General features: G+C 38.8%; 1 protein-coding gene across 13 annotated transcripts in view; it reads left to right on the top strand.

Moving 5' to 3' along the window:
• LOC141915498 (uncharacterized) overlaps positions 1-22,829 on the top strand; it is a 473,311-nt gene that overhangs the window by 174,577 nt on the left and 275,905 nt on the right. For 12 of the 13 annotated variants that reach the window (XR_012620964.1, XR_012620965.1, XM_074807054.1 and 9 more), the window contains 2 exons: positions 2,474-2,587; positions 11,113-11,253. Coding sequence is in view for 11 of the 13 variants with exons in the window: in XM_074807054.1 (XP_074663155.1) it covers positions 2,474-2,587; positions 11,113-11,253 (255 nt within the window). In the remaining 2 variants the exon portion in view is untranslated. The remainder of the gene's footprint in view (positions 1-2,473; positions 2,588-11,112; positions 11,254-22,829) is intronic. The other variant, XM_074807059.1, reaches the window with a different exon arrangement.

Here is a 22,829-nt window from a genome sequence, read left to right as displayed (position 1 = left end):
AATCTTTTTCTCATCATCGCCATGTTTAGGTCATGTGATTTGCCTAAACCATCGTCATTTTTACGAATGTTCAATTCGACCGCACGATCTGAACAAATCATTCACGAAATCGATCGCATAAATCGGATGCTTGAAAAAATGCCTTTCGTTCAAACACCTTCGCTCAAAATTTTTTTTTTTGGTGGCAACAAAAAATTGATTTCGTTCAAACCAAAAGTACTTTGCAATTTGAAAAAATCATTTTTTTAGTCCGAACGTATATTGCTCGATCGAACTGAATCATTTTCATTCGGAGAAATTTTTCTTGTTGGTCCATAAAGTTTTTTGTTCGAACAGGTACATTGTTCGATCAAAGTGTTTCGAACTCCTCACATAATAAGTTCCTATTTTAACCAATAAGCAGCGTAAATTTTTCAAACTCATCTAAGCATCCGTTTTTCGCATGTAATGCGGTCTGTTCATTATGAAAATAATACTTTGGTATAGGTACATACGTAATATGTGTAATACGTAAAGCTGCATGATTAGTCTCAATATACCGCAATTTTCTGAACGAGCCAATTAAATTGGAAGAAACATTAAAAGCTTAAAAGTTCTCTAATAATAGCCTTGGGATAGACAACATTCCAACCGAAATGTAAAAATGCAATCAAATCTCTGTATGACTACATTCGTTCCTGTCGAGTTGTTTTAATAACTGTGTAATTCGAACGCATGGAGAAGTGGTATAATACACCCTATATTAAAGAAAGGCAAAGATCCGTTAAAGCCGTTAAGTTATAGAGGAATAAGTCTATTATCAACGGAATATAAACTGCTCACGACTATTTTGAATAATCGATTAAATGCATTCCTGGAAAATACCCGATCATTCCTCAAAAACCGAAACGATATAGACCACCTCTTTGCCCTCACGTAAATAATCCGTACTAGGAAGGTACAAAAGCAACCAACCATGCCTGTTTCATAGACCTCGCAAAGGCTTTCGATTATATTAACCATCCCTTTTTGTTTTCCAAACTCCAAAACTCGGGACTCAATGGAAATTTTTTATCTATCTTAAGAAATCTCTATCGGGATGTGCAAAGCTGTGTAAGAATCAATGACTTTTATGCGGATGACTTCAAAATTAACTGTGGTTCGAGGCAGGGAGATGAGATAAGCCCTACCCTCTTTTCTGTCTACATTAATGACTTTTAACAAAATTTACATGCGGATGTAAAGTGGGGTAATGAAGCGGGACTACAAAAAATGCTCGATATAGTCAATAATTGGACCAAACAATGAAGGAGGATGAAGTCAATCTAAATTCGAATTCAAACTCGGGAATAAATTAGTGGAATACACCAACTCCTACCGTTACGTGGGTCTAGAACTGAACTATTGTTTAAACTTTGCGTTCTCCATATCCGCACTAACAAACTCTTCGAGTCACGCATTAGGTAAAGTAGTCGCAAAGCCTCTAGCTACCTACGGGCTACAATATGAAACTTTCACGAAATTTTACAACACTCTAGTTACGCCGATATTGGACTATGGTGCCGGAATTTGGGGGTCTAAAAACTATAATGTGTACGAAAAAATTCAGTTCCGTGCAATGCATACTTTTCTCGGGAGTTGGTAGATCATCTCCAAAAGCCAGCATTGAGGGAGAAATGGGTTTGTCTCCATGCCATATTCGTCATAAACTGGAAACTGTTTGCCTGTGGATCCTTTTAAATAACCTCCCGGCAAATAACCTCGCAAAAACTGTTTGAATGGGATTTTAAAAAATTTCTCGTTAATAATATACAGAACTGGTCAGCATCAGCGATCTCTATTCTACGTGAATGTCAATCGCCATGGATCGAAGATAATTACGAAAACACAAAAAACTCCTGCAATCGTGTGAAACCATATCGTATGCAAACGGATTCGTATGCACAAACGTGGCTCAACCGAATAAATGAGCTCCCTAAATTAAGCTTTACATAACTGTAACGAGCGAATTCGTACGAGCGAATCGTTATATAATCAAAATATTTTACATAGATTTTCAATCAGTTGATGAATCAATGAATTTATATTGTTCAGTAACAAATCGTGAAAAATTACATGTATATAAACCAAAATTATGTCATGCAATCTACTATGTTTATGTGGTGCGCGTGCAACATGTAGCTTGATCATGCGGCTAAAATCTGTTGGAAATGGAATTTTGAATCGCGCGTTCATATGATAGAAATCAACGAATTTGTGGCAATTTTAAAGAAAATTCCAAGGTCAACTTTAGGTTAGGGGATTATCACGATTATCGCCGCTTTTTATGATTAAACGATTGTCTTGCTGCGAAGCAGAGAGCGTTACTGCTCGTGCTTAGCCGCTTTAACTAAAAATATATTGATTGTAGCAAACCAACCCTGTCATATACCGGTATGTGAAATTTAAGTTCCAATTTTCAAATCTTTTGTGAACATGTCTGACTATATTTTAGATACTTCTATGCTGTAATTGGAATGGAAGCCTTCAGTGATTCAACTCTCAAAATTGGAAATTACAGCTCAGAACATATTGAAACTGGATGTGGTGTTGGATTTGATACATTTCCGTAAGTTTCTATGGCGTCCTTTTTGCAATGAGTTTGGGGCTCAGTGACTGGTTTGGGACGAATACATTTTGCTTGATACATTTTGCCTTAACTCATTCCCTGAATGAATTTCAAACTTTTGAATTTGTCATTCCAACTAAGGGCGTTGTGTTATGGTGTCTCGTTGTTTTGCATTAGTGTTTGGCAGTCGGACACCCTCTATTACAAAAATGGTTGACGCGTACACAACTAAACACACGTGTAATACACATGTATTCGGAAAATAAGAATATACCTTTGGCATGTATTTTGAAGTAAACAGTTAATGCATATGTATTTTGAAAATGTGTGTACTTTGGACCTGCATTTATATTTACAAAAATGCACACAAATTTCGTAAATTGGTACGAATGTAAGAGGTAACGTTGTGTATTTTTAAATACACTTGACCAATGATTTTACCTTGAATATGCTTTAACATGAAATTCTTAGTTAGCAGTTAATTTAAACATATGACTATCAGACTACAAGAAGTCATAAAAAATTCTTCAAGGTGATGATTTACTTTGTGGTCATGAAAAGCCAACATGTCTTCTGCATAGCTGCCTCATACATCATCCATAATCATCTATATAATCTCCCTATGTAGTTTACTGTGGTCCACAAAAGTATTTAATTCGTAGGGTCTTTTACTGTCATAGATATCGTTGAACAAAATAATGGAAAAGTATATGTTTTCGACAATTGCCTTGTTTTCGTTTCTCTGATGCATAATAGGTAGACCAACCGGACAAACGTACGCATCAAAATGCGATGCCGGCTGATGATTGTTTGTCCTTTCATGTGCTTGGCTTTTATTGGATTATTCCTTTATCCTCACGATGGGAAGGCTTTTGAAGAGTTGCCTGCACAATGTATAAGCAGCCAGACTCGAACTCACTTGTCACTCAGCACTGATAGTGGATGCATCACACTGCCGCTCAATTCAATTCCAAAAAAACTACAGCAGCGGCAAATACCATCGGGATATTGCAACGTGTAAATTTAATCACTGTTGTGGTGTTCAATGCATGGAAAAGATGGTAATTCCCGATGCGCATTACAAAGCAAATCTATCTGCTGAGTGCGTAAGGGGCTTGGGGTCATCCCTATTTTCCCCGGGTTCTATGTTCCCCGGGTCCTATATTCCCGGGTTCTATGTTCCCCCAGGGGAAATAATAAAAAAGGGTTCAATATTTTCAAAATGATAAAAAGGTTGACTGGAGGGTCCATTGCTTATGCTTTTGATAATAGTCCATCAATTAAAACATTTATTAGCTAAAATACTATAAATTTGATACAGACAAGGTTGCTTTAAATTTTTTGCAAGAGCGAGAACTGAATGATAGAAATTGGAGATGACGATATCGATCGATCACTGTAATTCATGCAGTAATTACGTCACACTGTAAAAATGCTTTTCGACTTGCCTGGGCAATTTTTTATCGTGTTTCATGTCGTTAATTTACATTCAATAAAATAAAGATAGAATGAAGATAGTGCCTGTAGGGTTGATTGTCCACCACGACTATATCCTTAGTATTGAGAAAGACGAATAACGAAAAGGAAACGATGTGTCCTGTATGATGCTGCGATGATGATCTCTTTATTTGCTTCTAACACGTGACTAGCAAGAAAAAAACTATATGGGTCAGAAAACCGCAGAGCAGTAATGCGCGAAATACGTAAATAATCTCGGGAACACCTCCCTCCCTGATATGTCCAGAGGGAATATCAGAAATTCAATCAATCTAATCAATAAAATTGCCGTACTAACTGGCATTGGACAAATCTAAAAAAGGGTATTGAGTAAAGTATCCGATTTATAAGATAATTAATTATAAGGCAAATGTGCTGCTAATATATGAAAGTAAATTCAGCAGTGAGTCATTCATGAACTCACACATTATCTGAATATCGGAACTAGCTGCCAAAAATAGTAAGTAATCGTTTACTATGAAATAAATCTGCAACGAGATGTATAGTAAACAAGATGCAAGTTAAAGACAAAGTGTAAACAAGTACATTACAGTGAAATTTAAGCTTAGCGTAATAGAAACTACTATATCTTGGAACTAAAATGACTTTTTAACGCCTAAACTAAATATAACTAAGCTACACCTATCGTAATATAATGAATCTCATTAGTTATTAATTATATATTTCGAGTAAAGGTCCACTTCGCCCTGGTCAACGGGCCAGCGCAACCATTATACAACATACAACTTCACCCTGGTCGCCGGGCCAGCGCAACCATTAACTTTCTTCACCCTGGTCGCCGGGCCAGCACTATGTAGTAACCCATACATACGGGAGGCTACAGGGGTTACTCCCGGTTGCCTAAACCGTGACCCCAAGACTATTGGAAAAGGAGAGTCTCACTATTCCTTTCCTGAGCGCGGTAAACCGGACTCAAGCCAACCGAACACGTACTAAGCTTCTACCAGTCGATACAGTCTACTGATTGATCGTTTTAACAATACCCTTGACCTTCACCTGAGCGACGCGTATATTACCATCTTTTCCGGGATATACTTCTGTAACGAGACCTAGAGGCCAAAGATGTAAAACTAGTTCTTGAACGCTTCTCCATCTCTCAGTCAATTTACTACAGATTGGAAATACAGGGGAAATTTGACCCCCGCACTGACCAATTATGAAATGATGAGTTAGAACATTTATGTCGTCTGAATCAGCACTAAGTACTGCTAATGGGCGAGAATTCAGAAGTCCTCCTGCACAGGTCGTGGCGGTTAGTAAATCTTCGTCTGTTATCTCGGCATTTGTCAACACAGATTTTATAGCTCGCTTTGCTGCTTTCACCATCGACTCAAAAACTCCACCGAAGTGTGGAGCCTGGGGAGGGTTGAATTTCCATTCGATGCCTTTTGTCGCAGCGTCGTCGATAATTTTCGTTTTTTGTAGACGATCAAATAATTCTTTTAATTAATCAGCACTGACAAAATTTGTACCGTTGACGGATATCACTAATTCAAGCTTGCCACGACGATGACAAAATCGAGAGAACGCTAGTAGAAATGCGCCCTCTTCCTTGTTTAGTTATGAACGGCCCTGCCTAGTCCACACCAACTCTTGAAAATGCTCTAAGTGGTTTGTCTAAGCGATAATTTGGCAGTGGTGCCATGATCTTTTCGGAAGCTTTTAATCGTCACCTTTTACAGCCAAAGCACTTGTGCTTGTAACCCTTGACTGCTTCTTTGCCTCTAGGTATCCAGAATCGGGCTCTGATATTATTCAGCAGGTGATTTTCCCCGATGTTGTGGTGTCCTTCATTGTCGTACCTTTCGATTACTAGTCGGGTGACGTGGTGGCTTCGAGGTAGAATTATGGGACAGCGAGTTTCATGTGGAATTTCAAATTGTAATCGGCCATCAACCCGTAAAATTCCTTCGGCATCCAATCTATGATTTAACTTTTTGCTACTTTTCAAAATTGCCTGTTTGTTAGACAATGAATTTATTTCTTTGCAGTATATGTCATTCTGAGCAGGTTGTACCTGAAATGTTCTGCTTCGACTATCTCGGATTTATGTAAAAATTCGTCTTTAATTCTTTGGTCAGCAGACGCTTCTCTGTTGTGGATGAATCTTAGACACCAAGCGGTGACTCTCACAAGTCTAATCCAACTAGAGTATCGTGACGGATCAAGCCTTTCTTGTACCAAATTATCAACAATCGTAGCCATGGTGACTGAGCGTATTTCAGACTGGGTTGCGGTGTCTGGTGAAATATCCTCCTGTCTTTTAGGCCAGTCAGCCTCTGGTTTGGTAAGGATTCAGGTCCATTCCACCATAAGTCGTTTTCCACAAGGTAGCTGTAACTGTGATTCCGCGTGTCGGAAGATTGGCACTGTTCATTTAAGTAGGAACGTGTCGCCACTGGGTAGGTTCAGCTAGTTCGTGAATGAGACCAACACCGTACCGCACTATAGTGTAGTGGTCGTTATTTGCATCCCAAGTCTCACTGAGTGTTTTGAGTGCAGGCAGTTCTCCATCGCCGATGTCGACGTATGTTGCTCTGTCTTCTGGTGGTACGTCACTGAGGACTTCGAAGTCATTGGATATCCATTTTCGAACGGTGAACCCCGCTGAACTTTAAACAGTTGTAATTTGTTTTCGGACTTTGATCGCTTGCTCTGTGCTATTCAAACTATCAAGTAGGTCATTGACGTACATTGAGTTGAGTAGTGCATCACAACCCCTGGGATAGTTTGCCGCGCATTTCTCCGCTTGTGTGCGTATTACTTTCTGCGCTAAATACGGCGATGCGGCATTGCCAAATACCAGACGGCTGAACTCATATATATCAGGTAGGCGTGTTAAATCGAGATCGTGCCATAAAAAATGATGAAACTTCCTGTCAGCCTCGTTTATTTCAATTTGCAAGAACATTTCTGCGATGTCTGCTGCTAAGGCGATGGGATTTTTGCGTAATCTTAGCAAAACATTTAAGAAATCATTCTGCAACTTAGGGCCAGAATTTATACAATCGTTCAGCCATTTTCCGTCTGACTTGGCGGCTGCATCCATCACAATCCTGACTTAAGTCGTTGTCTTATCGGTGCGGATGACAGGAAAATGAGGCAGATACCACGCCTCATCAGAAACTGGTACCTTCGTGATGTACCCTTTTTTCTGGTAGCTTCTAATGACTTTGTTGTATTCAGCTGGTACCTGTGGTTGTTTTAAGCCATGTTTTTTCGGTATTTTTTAACCTGAAAAACGCAAGTTGGTAGTTGTTTTTTAGGACCAGCTCATTTTCCTTCCAGGGAATGTTAACCTGGTATCTGCCACAATCACGTCGTTTCATTGCTTTTGCTGTTTCTAGATCTATATTTCTTTCTACTGGCTAAAAACTTGAATCTTTTAAACCATCTTGATCAAGTTCCCATGAACGCTTTATGCGATCGGTCAGCTCATCAGACTTTATGAAATACGTTGGACTGTGAGCCAGTTGACAGACATTGGTGGGTACAGGTCCTATACAGGTCCACCCCAGTGGAGTTAGTCGAGCAACAGGTTCACCCGCTTTACCAGGAATTTCAGCAATGCATTGATGAAAACTTAGCGCGCAGTCATTCAATCCTATTAACATGTCAATTTTATTACGTCGTGCAGCTGAAGGGAAATTTATGCCTTGTAGATGAGGCCAGATGTAGATGATCTCATTCTTCATTCCAGAGGATTACTTCCATTCTACCGGTAACTTTCTGAACTGTGAACGCGCTTATTTTCCCTTGACATTTTCTTCTTTCGGCGTCAAGAATGCAGACGTCTAAACGCTTGCCGTGAACTGTGCTCAATTTCCCGGCAAGAACCGATAGGCTCATATTTGTTTCAGTCCCAGTAAGGCTGAGTCAATTTTCGGTTTCCTCGCTGAGATAGCAATCTGAGGACCACTCGTCGAGTAAAGCATGGATGTGCTCTTCTTTGCCCTGATTCTTCAGATCTGATGGTGTTGTGGGTGTGAGCTAGATCTGGCGTGAATCCTGGTGCTGTCGGGTTCAAGTCTTATCGTGAATTTTCTCGTGGTTGTATGTGCATGAGTTTATGATGGGTCCTTTTGCAGTCACTTACACCACATTTCTTCGACCTTCGACAGCTCCCGCCTCTATGCCCGGTGCCCGAAGATCTAAAACAAATATTGTTTTCCTTGTAGATTTTCCACCTATCTTTGGTTTTCAATTCGATGAATTTTACATTTACTGAGTTCGTGCTTTTCTTGACATAATATGCAGCTGCTTTGGTTAGAGTGATTGGCGCCAAAATAAGTGCTTCTGTCCGATGATGGCTGTTGACGGAACTTTTGACCTTCTTCCCGCGCTTCTTGACGAATTGCCCGTTCGATTTCAAGCCAGCATAATAACGATTCTAAATTTTCTGGCTGAACGTCCTGGTGTAACCACCTCTTATACTGGGCTACGTAAGCGACGGGCATTTTAGATTTTACAACACAATAAAACATAGAATCCGACTGAAATTCTTCTGTCCTAACACGTTCTTGGAGGCTTACTACAGCTAGTTCCAATCTATCAAGAAATTCCCCTCCAAAGCACTTTTCTAATTTTTAGCCCACTTGGGACTTTAGTCCCAGCGGGCTATTGCGTTCACTTTTCGTCCGTCGTCCGTCCGTTCGTCCGTCAGTAGACGGAATCCAGTTATTTTGGGAAGTTTTGAAGACGCTTCAAGGTAATGTCTTGATATTTGGGTTACACATGTATCTACCCTAGACACATCTTCAGCCCAAAAACTGGCCCTGTCAGATTCAAGATGGCCGACTGGCAGCCATTGTTGTTCGCCAAAATCAGCACTTTTTACACATTTTTGAACTTTTTGAGGGAAATTTTAAAGACGCTTTGATCAATTACCTTGATCATTCGGATATATGTGAATTCCCCCAGGGCCCATCAGCATAACAAAAATTGGGTCGATCGGACTCAAGATGGCCGTCCTATGACCTTTTTAGTGCCCAAAAATGTTAATTTTGGCCCAAATTCTGAGTCCTGTAGCTTCCTACTGGTTTATCATTTCTCATTGCAATTTGTGATGGGTATTCTTTGGAAAGGGATGTTTTATACCTGAGACAGGTATTTTTCATCAGCCAATTATGACGCAATTGGCGGCCATCTTGGTGTCAGCAGTACTCATTCGTAAGTGGGAAAAAGTTTTTCCACATTATATTGATACCTAAGTGTATTTTGTTACCACAATCATTTAGGAAGTTGTAGCTCATAACGTGTTCTATGATTATGGTGAGTTTCAAGGTCATTGGTTTTTGTATATGGCCACCAGGGGGCGTTGAATAATGCAATATCTTAGTATTTCTATATTATATTCGTATCAATGCATATTTTGTAACCACAATCAATTGCAAAGTTGTAGCTCATGACATCATCTATGATTGTGGCAAGTTTTAAGGCCATTAGTTATTCTATATGGTCACCAGGGGGCGTTGAATAGTAGAATAACTTAGTATTTCCTTATTATATTGGTACCTAGGCATATTTTGTTACCATGATCAATTACAAAGTTATAGTTCGTGACATGTTCTATGATTGTGGTGAGTTTCAAGGTCATTGGGTTTTGAATATGGTCACCAGGGGGCGTTGAATAGTAGAATAACTTAGTATTTCCATATTAAAGTGGTAACGAGGCATATTTTGTTATCGCAATCAATTACAAAATCGTAGCTGCTGACATGTTCTATGATTGTGGTGAGTTTCAGGGTCATTGGATTCTGTATATGGTCACCAGGGGGCGTTGAATATTGAAATTGTTAGATTGTTGAGCATTTGGAACCACTTCCCATGTGGGCATGGTGTCCCTGGACCCCTTGTTCAAGACGATTGATCACCTTAATGAATATCATATTTCAATTGACAGTATATAAATTCCACGCGTTTCGTGGAGCGTAGAATTTGTCTGGTTGAATCCCCCTCACAAAACATCAAAATCGATGTAGATACTCACTAAGAAGTATAGTGGGATACTGATGCAAAAAAATATATCATTGGTCTGAGTGTAAGAATGTTTTTATAACTTATCAATAAAATGTTAAAAGGTGCCGTTTATAATGAAATTTTAACGGTTCACTCATAGTTATAGTTGTTATACGTCATTCCGGGGATGTATTAAGATTATGAACATCCGTTGAGTTCCAAAAATTTCCATAAGCAATTTTTGAAGATGTCATTCTCATTAAAAGTTTCATTCAAAGTTCACACTGACCAAAACCGAGTCCTGATATATTTTTTTCTTGTATAATTTGCGATACAATGAATTTCTACGTTCCGGTAGCCTATACGATAGATTATTACTTCACACAGTTTGGCGAGCCACTGGACCATTGTTCCTATATATATATATATATAGTTACTCCCGAATTCTGTCCCCTTTGGTCTGCTTCAGCTTGTTACTTTTCTTTTATATTATTTCTTTTTGTATCATTCTTGCTAATTAAAATTAGTTTCTTTGTTTCGAATGTGTATATATTTTTTTCACCATTTCTGTTGTATGAATTAGATTTGAATTGATTTATTATATATTTAGGTGGATAAGTCCTAAAAAAATTCACGAAAATCGGACCAAAAACATAGAATTTATCGAAAACGTAGTTTCTTTTTTGAACAACAATGATGTCTAGAATCACAAATGTTTCATTCATTTCCATTGAGTCATCTTCTTTAGTGTGAGATACAGATTTTCACTGGTTTTTTTGTCTTATTATGGTCAAGTATGCAATGACTTAGTATCTCTGCGTGGCCAGTCAAGGAGTAATTGACTTCACATATAAGTGTAACAGTTGGTTGGGAACAAAATTTTAAGTGGAATACCCTGGTAAATTCGATTGGTTTTGAGCTAGGCCTTTAAGAAATAAAATGTTTCATTCAAATAATTGAATGTTTGAAATTTTTTGGAATGCTCTCATGTATAGATTTGCCTGGCATTTATACTTGATTCATTGTTTCTGATGTCAATTTGTTTGCAGGTGTTCCCTTTTAACAGTCTTTCAAATTGTAACGACAAGTAATTGGCATGAAATCATGAATGTTGTGATGCTATCTATTTCACCGTGGACTGCAATTTACTTTGTCACTTGTTTTGTTATAATTGATATGGTAATCATGAAGTAAGTGACCTTTTTTTGTTTTATCACCCTTTTGATCCACTTTTTGTCTTTTTGGCATCATGTCGTGTATGTTAACCGCGAACCAAAGCATATCATTTTAATAGTCATCGAATTAACGAAAGGTCTGATAATGAGGGTTAAATCCGCTGCAAAAATAGATCTGGCAATGTTGTATTCAAGATTATTTCACATGATATTGGGTTGAATGGTTATAGAAGTTGATCACAATAATATTAAAAAGATTTTCGAATAACATTTTATCAATAAATCGTTCGGATGAATTTATTTTACAGGGTGAAATAATACGCGGGGTGTGAACGGGCACCTTGCACTAAGGGTCGGTCGGTATACGTCGCTGTCTTAAAGAATTCCGTGTTTTGTGCTGGGAAATTCAGTGGGAGTCTTTAAATTTGAAAGGTTTGCAGACAATGTCCTCATACAGCGAAATAATTTTTTTTAATGAAATTAACTTTATAATAGATTTTCATTTGAAAGTGATATACATTGGTCAGTCGATCTTTTTGTACTATACCAGGCCATAAATCGATCTGACGTATTTGTTCTTGGTCTACCACTGTCTGAGGTGCCCTGTCTCACCGTAGTGCCCGAAGACACAGTTCCATTCCGAATTAAGATTTGACTCGGAGTTAAAACATTGAAAATGAACTAATTTCAACTCAAGAGTTAACTCCAACTCACAACTGTGGAACTGGATCTAAGGCAGTTGTTAAAGCCAACAGATCTGCATAATCAAAACACTGATTAGTAGAATGAATGAACAATGTGTATATGTTTTTATTGATATCATAAAAAAACTATTCCTCGAGAGCACAGGACCTTTGGTCCTCAATTTTTCATTACAACAATGAAAATATCCCTCTGACATATTCTCTTCGGATGCGGGTGGTAGTTTTCGAATAGATTTTGGTAATTTTAAGCTCCACATTTATACGAAAAATAAAAGAGAAATCGCTTTGAAATGAGAATCACGCCAGAACTTGCAAAAACATGAATGTTCACAAAGTCCACCCTGAATTCTCATGGTATATCACACATGTGCAATTACTGCTCCATCGAAAATCTTTTAAGTAGGAAAATATGCTCACTGCCCTTGTGTGATATGTATTATGTTTATTAGCCTCAACGTACCACTTTAGGACGGTTCTAATCCCATTCACTGCGCACATATATGATTTATGTTTTGGTTAACTTAATGTACTACTAAGACGGTTCGAATCCCGTATATCAGCGCAGCAAACTTTTAAGATTTTTATCTTCCCCTATTCGTAATCCTGCCTCGGGGCTTGAAAGTTACGTATCACAAATATCAAACGAATGAAAATGTTTTCCTTTCCTTATCAGGAAATCCATTATCAGAAATAAAGAAGAACACATGAAAAATCATATAGTGTTAATTCAAATTTTTTTTCCATTTTGTTGAAATGTTCCCATTAGAACACAACAAAATCGAGCGAAACATGATGGAAATTCGGAGTTACATAGAGCAATGGAGCAATTGGATTATATTTTTTTTAAACAAGTTTTTAGGTCAGCCGTAGGCTGAGCCTATGTAACGAGGTCCTATTCTGCCTGTTCCACAGTAGAAGTTTCCTCCAAATATCGACTCTGAGAGCCCAAAAACCAGTAAAAAGGCGGACAAAAGATATTAACACAATCACCTATTGTTCTGTATTTTCAAGAGAGAAAGAGGGCAGCACCCTCCAGTTACAACATAGAAAACGACTGATGGACATATTCCATCACACCACCCCCTTCAACTTGTTCAAACTCCTATTTGAACAGGAATATATAGTCAAAATATCTACACAAATTTAAACAATTATAGTCCTTATTTTACAATATTAAGCTCCAAACTTCTCGGCTCTGGATAACAGCAGACATCTAACACGGCGTAGTCGTTGTTTCGCATCCGGGTTGCATCTCAGTGATCATGATACATGCAGCTTTCGATCTCCACTAATGGTTTGTGGTTTGTTTTCGGGGCGCACCTGTAGTGTAGTGTCTAACCAAAAATATCTATACCATCAAAAGGTAGATATGGCCAATGGACACTGCACTGGCTTGCCTCTCTGCCACTGTTCCTCATCCTGGGAAGCTGAAAAATACAATCAAAAGAAATGCTACATCTGGGGGGTCACGTGTGGTAGTATTTGGACTGAGTGGCTCTTTTGTCACTAACATTACTTAGAGTAAGCGACTCCAGGTGAACCATCATTAGGTACCTAAGGATTCACATTCAGACGCGATATACCACACGGATTATTTCCCTACTTTTTGTAGTGGATCCCCACAAAATCTAAATGGCGGGAATTTTATTCATTCAGATACCACCCGAATCATGCAAGGTGGGTGGACCCAAGCATACCATCTGGAGTTGCAAGGGGTCTGATGTTGCAGCCATATTTCTCGAAGAAATCACTTCTGAGTAAGCAGTCTTGGGCCAAATCCTCGCTGACGATAATGGGGACATGAAATTCTTCAGTTCCAACTCTCAGACATACCTCAGCTAACCCACGTAACTCTATTGGCTGACCGGTAGCCGTTGTCACGATTCCTTCGATTGGCCTCAGTGCAGCGGCTTCACCCATCGGGCTACTAGAGTCCCATACTGAACCTCTAATGATGTTGCAGGAGGCACCAGTGTCCAGGAGTACCAGGTGAGGTGTGGAGCATCACTGTTCTGATGTTTGTAACTAAGCTTGTCTGGGCTGGTTCCGTTCCTGTTGGTTGAACCTTGTTGCGCAACTTGTGACAAGTTTTTTCCGTAGCTAGACTGGGAGCCTCACTGTTCTCCGAAGGGTCATGTCGATTTTCGTCTATTCTTTGGGTATGTTGTGGTGGCCTAACAGCGATGGTTCTAGTAGGATGCGGACCATCAGTAGGTGTATCTCCACTAGAATCGCATGCCGGGCCAGCAACCACATATCCATCTTGAGGTGTTGTTTGCATATGGTTTGATGGTCTCGATATCATTTGAATATGGTTTGATGGTCTCACGGTGGTGGGGCTATTATGATGGGAACCATCAATAGGTGCATCTCTACTTGCATCACACGTTAGGCCATTTGCCATATTCATAAGATGTTTTTCTACGTCTTGCAGGGGGTATATACAGCGGTACAGGGGGGGACTATTTCCGGATGGGGTTTACCCTTGCCCCCCTGAAAACCCCGCTTCTCGTTTCCCTGAGGTAAGTGGCAGTTACTTGAATAGTGACCACTCCCCCCACAATTATAGCTTTTAACTTGTGGGCACAAGTTTGGGGTGGTCTGCATCCCTGCAACGCCAACATTTGTCATCAGCAGGCGGTCGAGGATTGCCATTTCCAGACACAACTGCTTCCAAATGGCCTACTCGAGTCATCAGCATTCCCATCATCGATTTCAATTTGTCGAGTTGTTTGGCTATGGCTGAGCTAGTCGAGTCGAGCTGGGTCTGGTTAACGGATACTTTTTGTTTATGAGTCGTGCCCTCAGTCAACTGTCTTGCTGTTTCCAGAGTCCGTGCTTGAGCGACTGGTGCAGCCTGCGAACTTGGCTGGGCCGCATACATTGACTGCTTCGCTGAGACGGGTAGGCTATTACCTTTAAGAAATTGGTCTCTGGCCAATTCGTCCTGTAGCTCTAAGGCAATGCCAGGGTACGCATTCCTTGCCAGTTTTGCTAACTCAACAGCATAGCGTTCCACAGATTCTGTTGTCTTTTGGTCCCTCCCTTTCAACCACATCTTTAAGTCATCCACAGTCTTTGTTTGTTGGCCGACAGGCTCGAGTCGAGACGTAGGTTCAAGACAGCCTGGTATGCCTCATTGTCAAGTCGCATCATCAGGTGTGATTTACGCTGTTTGCCCTTGTTGATGCGAGAACTAATCTGAGCCAGGTCAGCGAATGCGTCAAACCTTTCGAGCCAAACGCGGAAATTGTGTCCCATGGTATAGGGCTTGGGCGCCGGAATATTGTGCATTTTTGGGGTGGGTGCATCTCGAATCACGACTCTCTTCATCACTTCAGTCAGGCGCTGAAGGATGGAATCCTCAGATGTTTTTAAATTTTCAGCTTTCGTCTTCGTTGGACGGCCACGTTTTGATTTTGACGAGAGGTTGCCCTCCCCACTAACCAGGAGGTCATGATGTGCAGCTCCGGCCGATAGTGACATAGGCCTAGATAAGGCCAAGGGCTCACAGGCATCATTCTCAACATCCGACATAATTACTATTCTATTATATAAATGACACAGAAAATACAGGACCGCAAATAAAATTAGGGGAAACAGGCACTAAAATAATACTAAATATGAACTAGGAATTACGAAGTAGGTAAAAAACGTACGTAAAGTACACACAAAAAGTAACCGTAATTTACACAGACTAAGCGGAGAAAAACGTGTTCACTGCTTCAACTCAATTTCAACTGTTTTTTCACAATCAAATCCCACTACGCTGCCACCAGATGTAACGAGGTCCTATTCTGCCTGTTCTACAGTAGAAGTTTCCCCCAAATATCGACTCCGAGTGCCCAAAAACCAGTAGAAAGGCGGACAAAAGATAAACACAATCACCTATTGTTCTGTATTTTAATTGCTTGAAAAAAATCAGTGAAATTTAAAAAAATGATAATTAACAAAAAATTCAGCGTTTCAGTAATTCAGCAGTTCAGCAATTCAGTGATTCAGTGATTCAGCGAAGTTCGAACACCCCGTATACCACTGCAAATTTGAAGCATATGTCGCTATTTATAACAGGGAATCTGGCAAGCGAATCCAAACTGAAAAGAAGACGATTTGTAGAGGGGTAACCGTTAAACGCCGAAACGAGAGGAGGGCAGACTTGAAATAAATGCCATTAAGTAATTTAGATAAATGTTCGAGAATCTAGCTTTTGGAGAAAGGGCCCCAGGTGCATAAGGCACAAAAGGGGTCTGGTCTTTGAAGAATGAGATGCGTTTAGGTGCATTCTGAGCACTTTCTTAGTTGAAATTAGGAATGGTATATGCTCACAATTTCAGGCATGTTTTATGTAAAAAGGATAATAAAGATTACAATAGATTCAAGGAGGTTAAGAATATCTAATTTATAAAATGAAGGTTAAAATCTATCTAAGCCCATGAACTGTTGAGAATTTCAGAATGTAACGCTATGCAGAAATACGACAATAACGGTTTTACACTGGTATCCTTTAACAGCAGGCGATGAAAAAAATTATGTTCAAGCGTCAGAAAAGTGGATGAGGGCCTGGCCCCTGTCTCTGCATCGTTCTCTGAATCCAAGAACAAACGTCTACTTTTACTTAGTAGCCACTTAAGATTTGCGGTGATACGTGACAACATAAGCATACTGAGAAACTAGTGTAATATTCTATACTCACGCTATAGTGTGGGGTATAGTTGTATTTAGAGTGACTCAGTTAAGCTCTGAAGATACTCTAACCAATAAAAATCGAGATTGGAGTAAATTAGTTAACCAATTGTCATTGGTTACGGAGCTTTACGATGAATCGAAATTTCCTTCTTTTTATGGCGATATTGATTTGATGTAGAATTCGATTTGAACAAATGCAGCTATTTTCAAGCATGTCTGCATTCATTTTTGATTTATAAATTAGAAGCGTAATCATAAATTCAGGCTAACCCTCTCATTATTGAAATGGTGGTTTACTTTCAACGGGGGTCTGGATGTCTTTGCATCATAAATTAAGATGTGCATTTTGGAGTGTTCGAACATCCCATGATTTTATATTAATTTCGCTGAATCGTAGATTTAGAAAAATAAAATATGCTGTATCTAGTATGGATTTATGTGGGTCTATCTATGCATTCTAAAGAAATCTTCCGAACTGAGGCCGAATTTAAGAGAAATATGAAATTTTGTATAGTATTCAAGATTTCATTTGGATTACGGTAACAGCCTTTGGTGATCTTCACCGTGGGTTCATGAACGAAGAAATACCGTAATAGACCTCTTAATATGATAACAAGATGAAACGGCAACATTTTGACTCTTGACTAACAGCCATCATCAGGTGAAATGTAGACATTCCAGTGATTTGAGCTTTAAGTCAGATGGCAGTCACTGAAAATCCGAACGTTGTTGTGGTTTAACTTTGATAATTAAATTGCATTCTTTATCAATTGAAATTGGAATAACTGATTTCAAAATTACGTGAACATCTCAACTGAATTTATTTCAGTATTAATTCAATCAATAATGATTATTGTTAGGCTTATTCTCAATAGCATATATGCTCAGTGAGTAATGGGTATTAGATTATAATATAATGCACTATTATTTTGATCTTATATTAGTGAATAGAAAATCCTAGTTTATAGTTGTAATATCATTTCAACCAAACTGTATAACTATGAAATGAAATTTTGGTTAACTCTTTCTGTGTTGAATATATTATTGATTAATGGTATTCAGCTGTGATGAATTAGTTTCATTGTTTTAGAACAATTTTGTAGAATTTTTTTCAAAGCCTTATTGCAGTCGTTCTAATGGAAATAGCATAATAATAGTTATAATTTCCTTGGAGCTTATGACCCCAGCTACCAGAATATTATTTTCAAAAATTCAATTTGGGGTCTTGGGGTCTATGGGGGGTCAAGTAGACCCCTCAAAACAGTAAAATTTTTCAGTATATATTTACTATGTAATACTTCTAAAAGAAATTAGAGATATATATTCAAAAATATTCAAAAAGACATTTAGAAGAAAAATCCATGGTTTGGGGTTGTTTTTTGATATGTTACGGGGGTCAAATCCCCCAAAATTCAAAGGTCATCTAAGGGTCACAATATCCTCTGATCAATAACTGCCTCCATCCATTTCCTCAGTTTGTTCTGCCTCCTATTGAATTCCTTTTCAGCTCATTTCAGGTGTGATTGATTATCTCAGAGAACAGTGACATCCTTCTTGGGTACATATGGTTTTTAGACACCAGGGGGCGCTGCAAAAATTAAAATTGATGAAAACAAAAAAATTGAAATTCTGATAAATTCTATTTATCAAACTGCTACAAATAAAAATTCTTTAATTGAAATGTATTTGTTCGAGTCTATGTTCACAATTAGGAGTTGTCTGAGTCTATGTTGACAATGAGCGGTATTTATTTTTCATGTGATACAAATTGAAGCATTTTCCGGGATGTAACGGTGGATTATCGCGACACGTACTGCAATAATTTGACGTTTCACATCGCCGTGCTGCGCGATCAGAGCACACTTTGCAGTCACGCGTTTTTCTGTCTGCAGTTTGCTCTTGCTGGTGGAAAGACCCATCTAATCGTTGTTCGGGCAGACCATAACTCGGACGTCCACGCTTCATCAAGGGTTCACGGTCGCCCTTTCGCACTAGATTCTCAACTAATTCCCTGCGAAATTGCATCAGAGTGTATTTACGTAATCCTCTGTGCAGTTTGTAAAGAATATACGAATTCGTGACGCAACGTTCTAAGAGCCAAAAAAAGACCTTTTTCCACCACTTCACGGTCTTACGTGTGGATTCATAATATTTATTGAGCTGATCGTGTTTGTCAACGCCCGACATATGATTATTATAATCCACAACGACACTAGGCTCTTTTACTTTTTTTGTTGGATCGCGTCGAACAGAAATCTCTTCGATTTCAGTTCCCTTTCCATATGACGAAATCATGGAGACAACGCGCTTATCTCCAATTTAGTAGCAACGTATTCTCACTACGATAAGCGACAACATCACCGACACGCATCCTCGGATATTTTATTTCAGCTGGGATGCCAACTCGATTTAGCATTATTGTTCCGGTGTAATGAAACCCCTTGTTATAAAGGTTTTCAGCGAGAGGAATGGAGCTATATAATCGATCACAGTAAACATGATGTCCCCGCCCTGCAAATGGTTTCAAAACTTCATAACTTACATATTGCGACGTTCGCAATAATCCATCTTCAACGACTAAATTCTCATCGCGTCCGCAGTAGAGGATAGCACTGAGTAAGTATCCAGAGTGGCGACAAGCAGCGGTTTTTGCAATTAGTCCCCACTTGGTTGGTTTTGCCGGACAGTACATTTTGAACGATATCCTTCCTTTGAACCCTATCATGGATTCATCCATTGATATCTGTTCGAATGGAGAGAAGAAGAGTTGGAAGTTTTCGGTCAGTTGCTCCAGTAGCGGCGTTATCTTGTGAGCTTGTCCATGAGCGGACTTGTCTCGAGGGTCAGAGTGACATACATATAACATGGTATGATATAATATCAAAAAACGGTTACAGCTAATAGTGTCTCTGAAGAATGGGATATTCTCTGTCCATCTTGTTCCCCATTACTGTTGAACAGACGGGAAACGAATAATCCCCATGTTGAGTACCACACCCAAAAATCTTTCAAATTCTTCATCAGTTGGTTTCCAATGCTTCAGGCGGGAATGTTGTTTCAGTTGAGTAGATCGTATTTTCTCATCTTTATTATTGATTTCTTAAACGATATCTCGAATGATTTCTTGAGTGAATAGCAGGTGGAAGAAATCAATCGGTCGACTATCATCATCAACTAAACCCTGAAGATTCATTGGTCCTGGTGGATTTGGCGGCTTAAATCCGAGTTTTTGGGGTCCAGGGTCCTGATCATGCACATCTACCCATTGACGAGCGGGCTGCGGGGCTTGTTGATGACCTCCACGGCCTCGACCACGACCTCGACCATGCCCTCGACCCCTAGCTGGAGCAGTGACAGCTGGAGCAGGTACGGCTGGATCGGTGTCACTTCCAGAGCTGTCTGAAGGAAGCGCTGGTGGTGGTTCCTCGTCACTTTGACTTGCTTCATCGCTTTCAAATGTGTTTTCACTTTCATTATCACTTTCATTATCACTTTCATCTACATTATCATCATCATTGCCGCTATCAAAAACGAGATCTCTGATTGCTCAGCTGTAAAACGTTTGTTTGCCATGATTGCTTCAAATAACTGCAGACGCTCGTAAATGTATGCGAGTCAATATAACGCTGTAGCCGGGTATTGTATACATTCATATATGTATGCACTAAGCGCCTAGTTACTAACACAGTTAGTATGTATGTCAGAGCATCTAACCATTCAAAACACGTGTAGTGACATTGAAATTCATGGAAGCTCAGCTAGTAGTAACCGCCTACATGTGGGTGATTGGCTTAGATGCTTCGAATAGCTTTAACGACTAGCCAATCAGCGATGAAGTCACCTGATTGACATCGGCGAATATTTTCGCCAACAGCGTTCTAAGATAACCAATTTCTCATCAATTCTCGGCGAACCGGTTCGCCGACGACATCGAAAGAGTTAAGGTATCAATTCTAACAAGCGATAAAAGAGTTCAATATTCATAAACGAACAAGCAGAGAACAGCGTGACAAAGTGAACATCACATGGATTAAAAATTGATTGTATCGAAATAAACAATGATTGTAGGTTAATTCTAAGTATTTTAGATACATTTATTGGGAAATTGTTTTGTAGTCTTACATCCAGGTAATGAGATGTAAAGACATAATCCATTTTATGAACATATGATTTTATTTGTATATTCATCTCTCATATATCCTTGAAGGCAAGTTAAGCCTAATAGAAAAATCTTTTTCTACAGAATCAAACATTTATGACAGTATGAATGCACCAGCATGTTTTATAATTGCAAATATAAACAAAAATCATGAAATTCTAAATTAGAACTGGCACAATTATAGTTTAATACGGATTTAATCCATAATGATGTTATATAAATCAATAATTTTCCTATTAATAATAATAATAATGATAATAATTTATTTCCACAATGGATATTTCCATTTTGTTAAGCGTGATATATAGGGGGTTCTTAGCAACTAGGAGTTTCTATTCACAGAACTATATTCAAAGCACACAGATTTCTGTATACAAAGCATATGGCCCTTTAACAGTACCTTTGAACCTGTCACGTATCACTGCAAATCTTAGACAGATGTGGCTATTTTGAACAGGAGATTACCATGCCATCTCAAAATGGTCACTTTTCACTAGTTGATTTTTAGAAACGATGTGTTTTGAGAGTAAAACTATTGTGGTAGGAGTTACTATCGGCTAGGTCGCTTTACAATCGGTTGGTTGCAGTCACCTGCCAGTGTGCACTATCAAAATGCTAGCACACTAGCACATCAGATGTTTTAAAACGGTCACATTTCAGCAGTAGACTCTTTCAAACAGCTACTATGGAAAACAAACTGAATTGAAAGGTAGACTATTTTGGAGTGACTGATGTTAAATGTATACTACTGGGAAAGTAGCCGATATTGTTAATTGCTAAGTGGCTACTAAGTGAAAGTGGACGTTTGGGCTCAAAAGTGCGATAGACATGTTCTTGGATTCAGCCTTTCGTTTGAGCTCAAAACTGGGATAGACATTTCTTGGATTCAGCCTTTCGATTTCTTTATCAATCTCCATCCAAAACAAGAATTTTGAACTTTGCTGAGGCACTGAATCGCTGAACTGCTGACACGCTGAATGCTGTGTTAATAACCATAATTGTTTTCATTTCACTAATTTTTTCAAATAATTGTAAAATAAACAATTTATGATAAATGATAAATCATATAAGTGACCGCATATATGACGACAGTAGCGCCTTAAGAGCAAGATTAACGTGGTTAACAGCGCTCTAACATTGTGGTATTTTAAGCGGCCCGGTTAGGAAAAGCAGGCGTCAGCTTATTTGTTATTTGTGATCACATCCAGCAGTCAAACGATTTCATTTCAATCGTTGTCTCAACTAACAATCGTCACGATTTGTTTGTTATTTGTGATCACATCCAGCAGTCAAACAATTTCATTTCAATCGTTGTCTCAACTAACAATCGTCACGATTTTTTGTATATTTTTCTGTCATATCTGAAACTCTGGTCCCAAGGGCGAATCCCTATTAAAGCTGAAAGACTACATCGAAGTACCAATGACATAAGCCAAAAGCCGTTACCGCTCTCCGCAAAATACATTTGTTACCGTAATCCGACTGAATTTTTATAGAATATATGTAACGAAATTCATCAATGAAACATTTTCTTGAGAATATTTAAAATATACATGGATTCATCGTATTTGGAAATAAATTCAAATCAGCGAAATTAATATAATAATCAACGATTCAGTGATTCAGCGAAGTTCGAACACCCCTAAAACAATGCACATCTGACTCTCATTCTATATAAATTGTCATCCGATTCTAGAAACGTTTTCTTATCAATCATGGCAATTGCGCAATATAAGTATAAGGCTTTTAATTTGGAATGTGTACGATGTACATTCCTAACTGTTCATGTCATTCATCAATGATAGGAGACATTTGACTGAAACACTTTTGGATTCCACGTTAGTCAAAACTACAAATCAACCGACTGATATCAGACCAGCAATAACTTCAAAAACTGATCAAGTTAACTGACTGATCTTTATCTTGGATTAGTGGACTAATGCAGTGAACCGACCGAGGTTACAATATTGTAGCCTCGGTAAGTGTTAACAGGAAAATCTGTGCAAGTCAACCGACCTAGGTTACAATATTGTAGCCTCGGT

The sequence above is a fragment of the Tubulanus polymorphus genome, chromosome 1, assembly GCF_964204645.1.
Source record: "Tubulanus polymorphus chromosome 1, tnTubPoly1.2, whole genome shotgun sequence".
Taxonomy (NCBI): domain Eukaryota; kingdom Metazoa; phylum Nemertea; class Palaeonemertea; order Tubulaniformes; family Tubulanidae; genus Tubulanus; species Tubulanus polymorphus.
The sequence above is the reverse complement of the archived record's forward strand: the minus strand, read 5'-3'. Positions and strand labels throughout refer to the sequence as shown.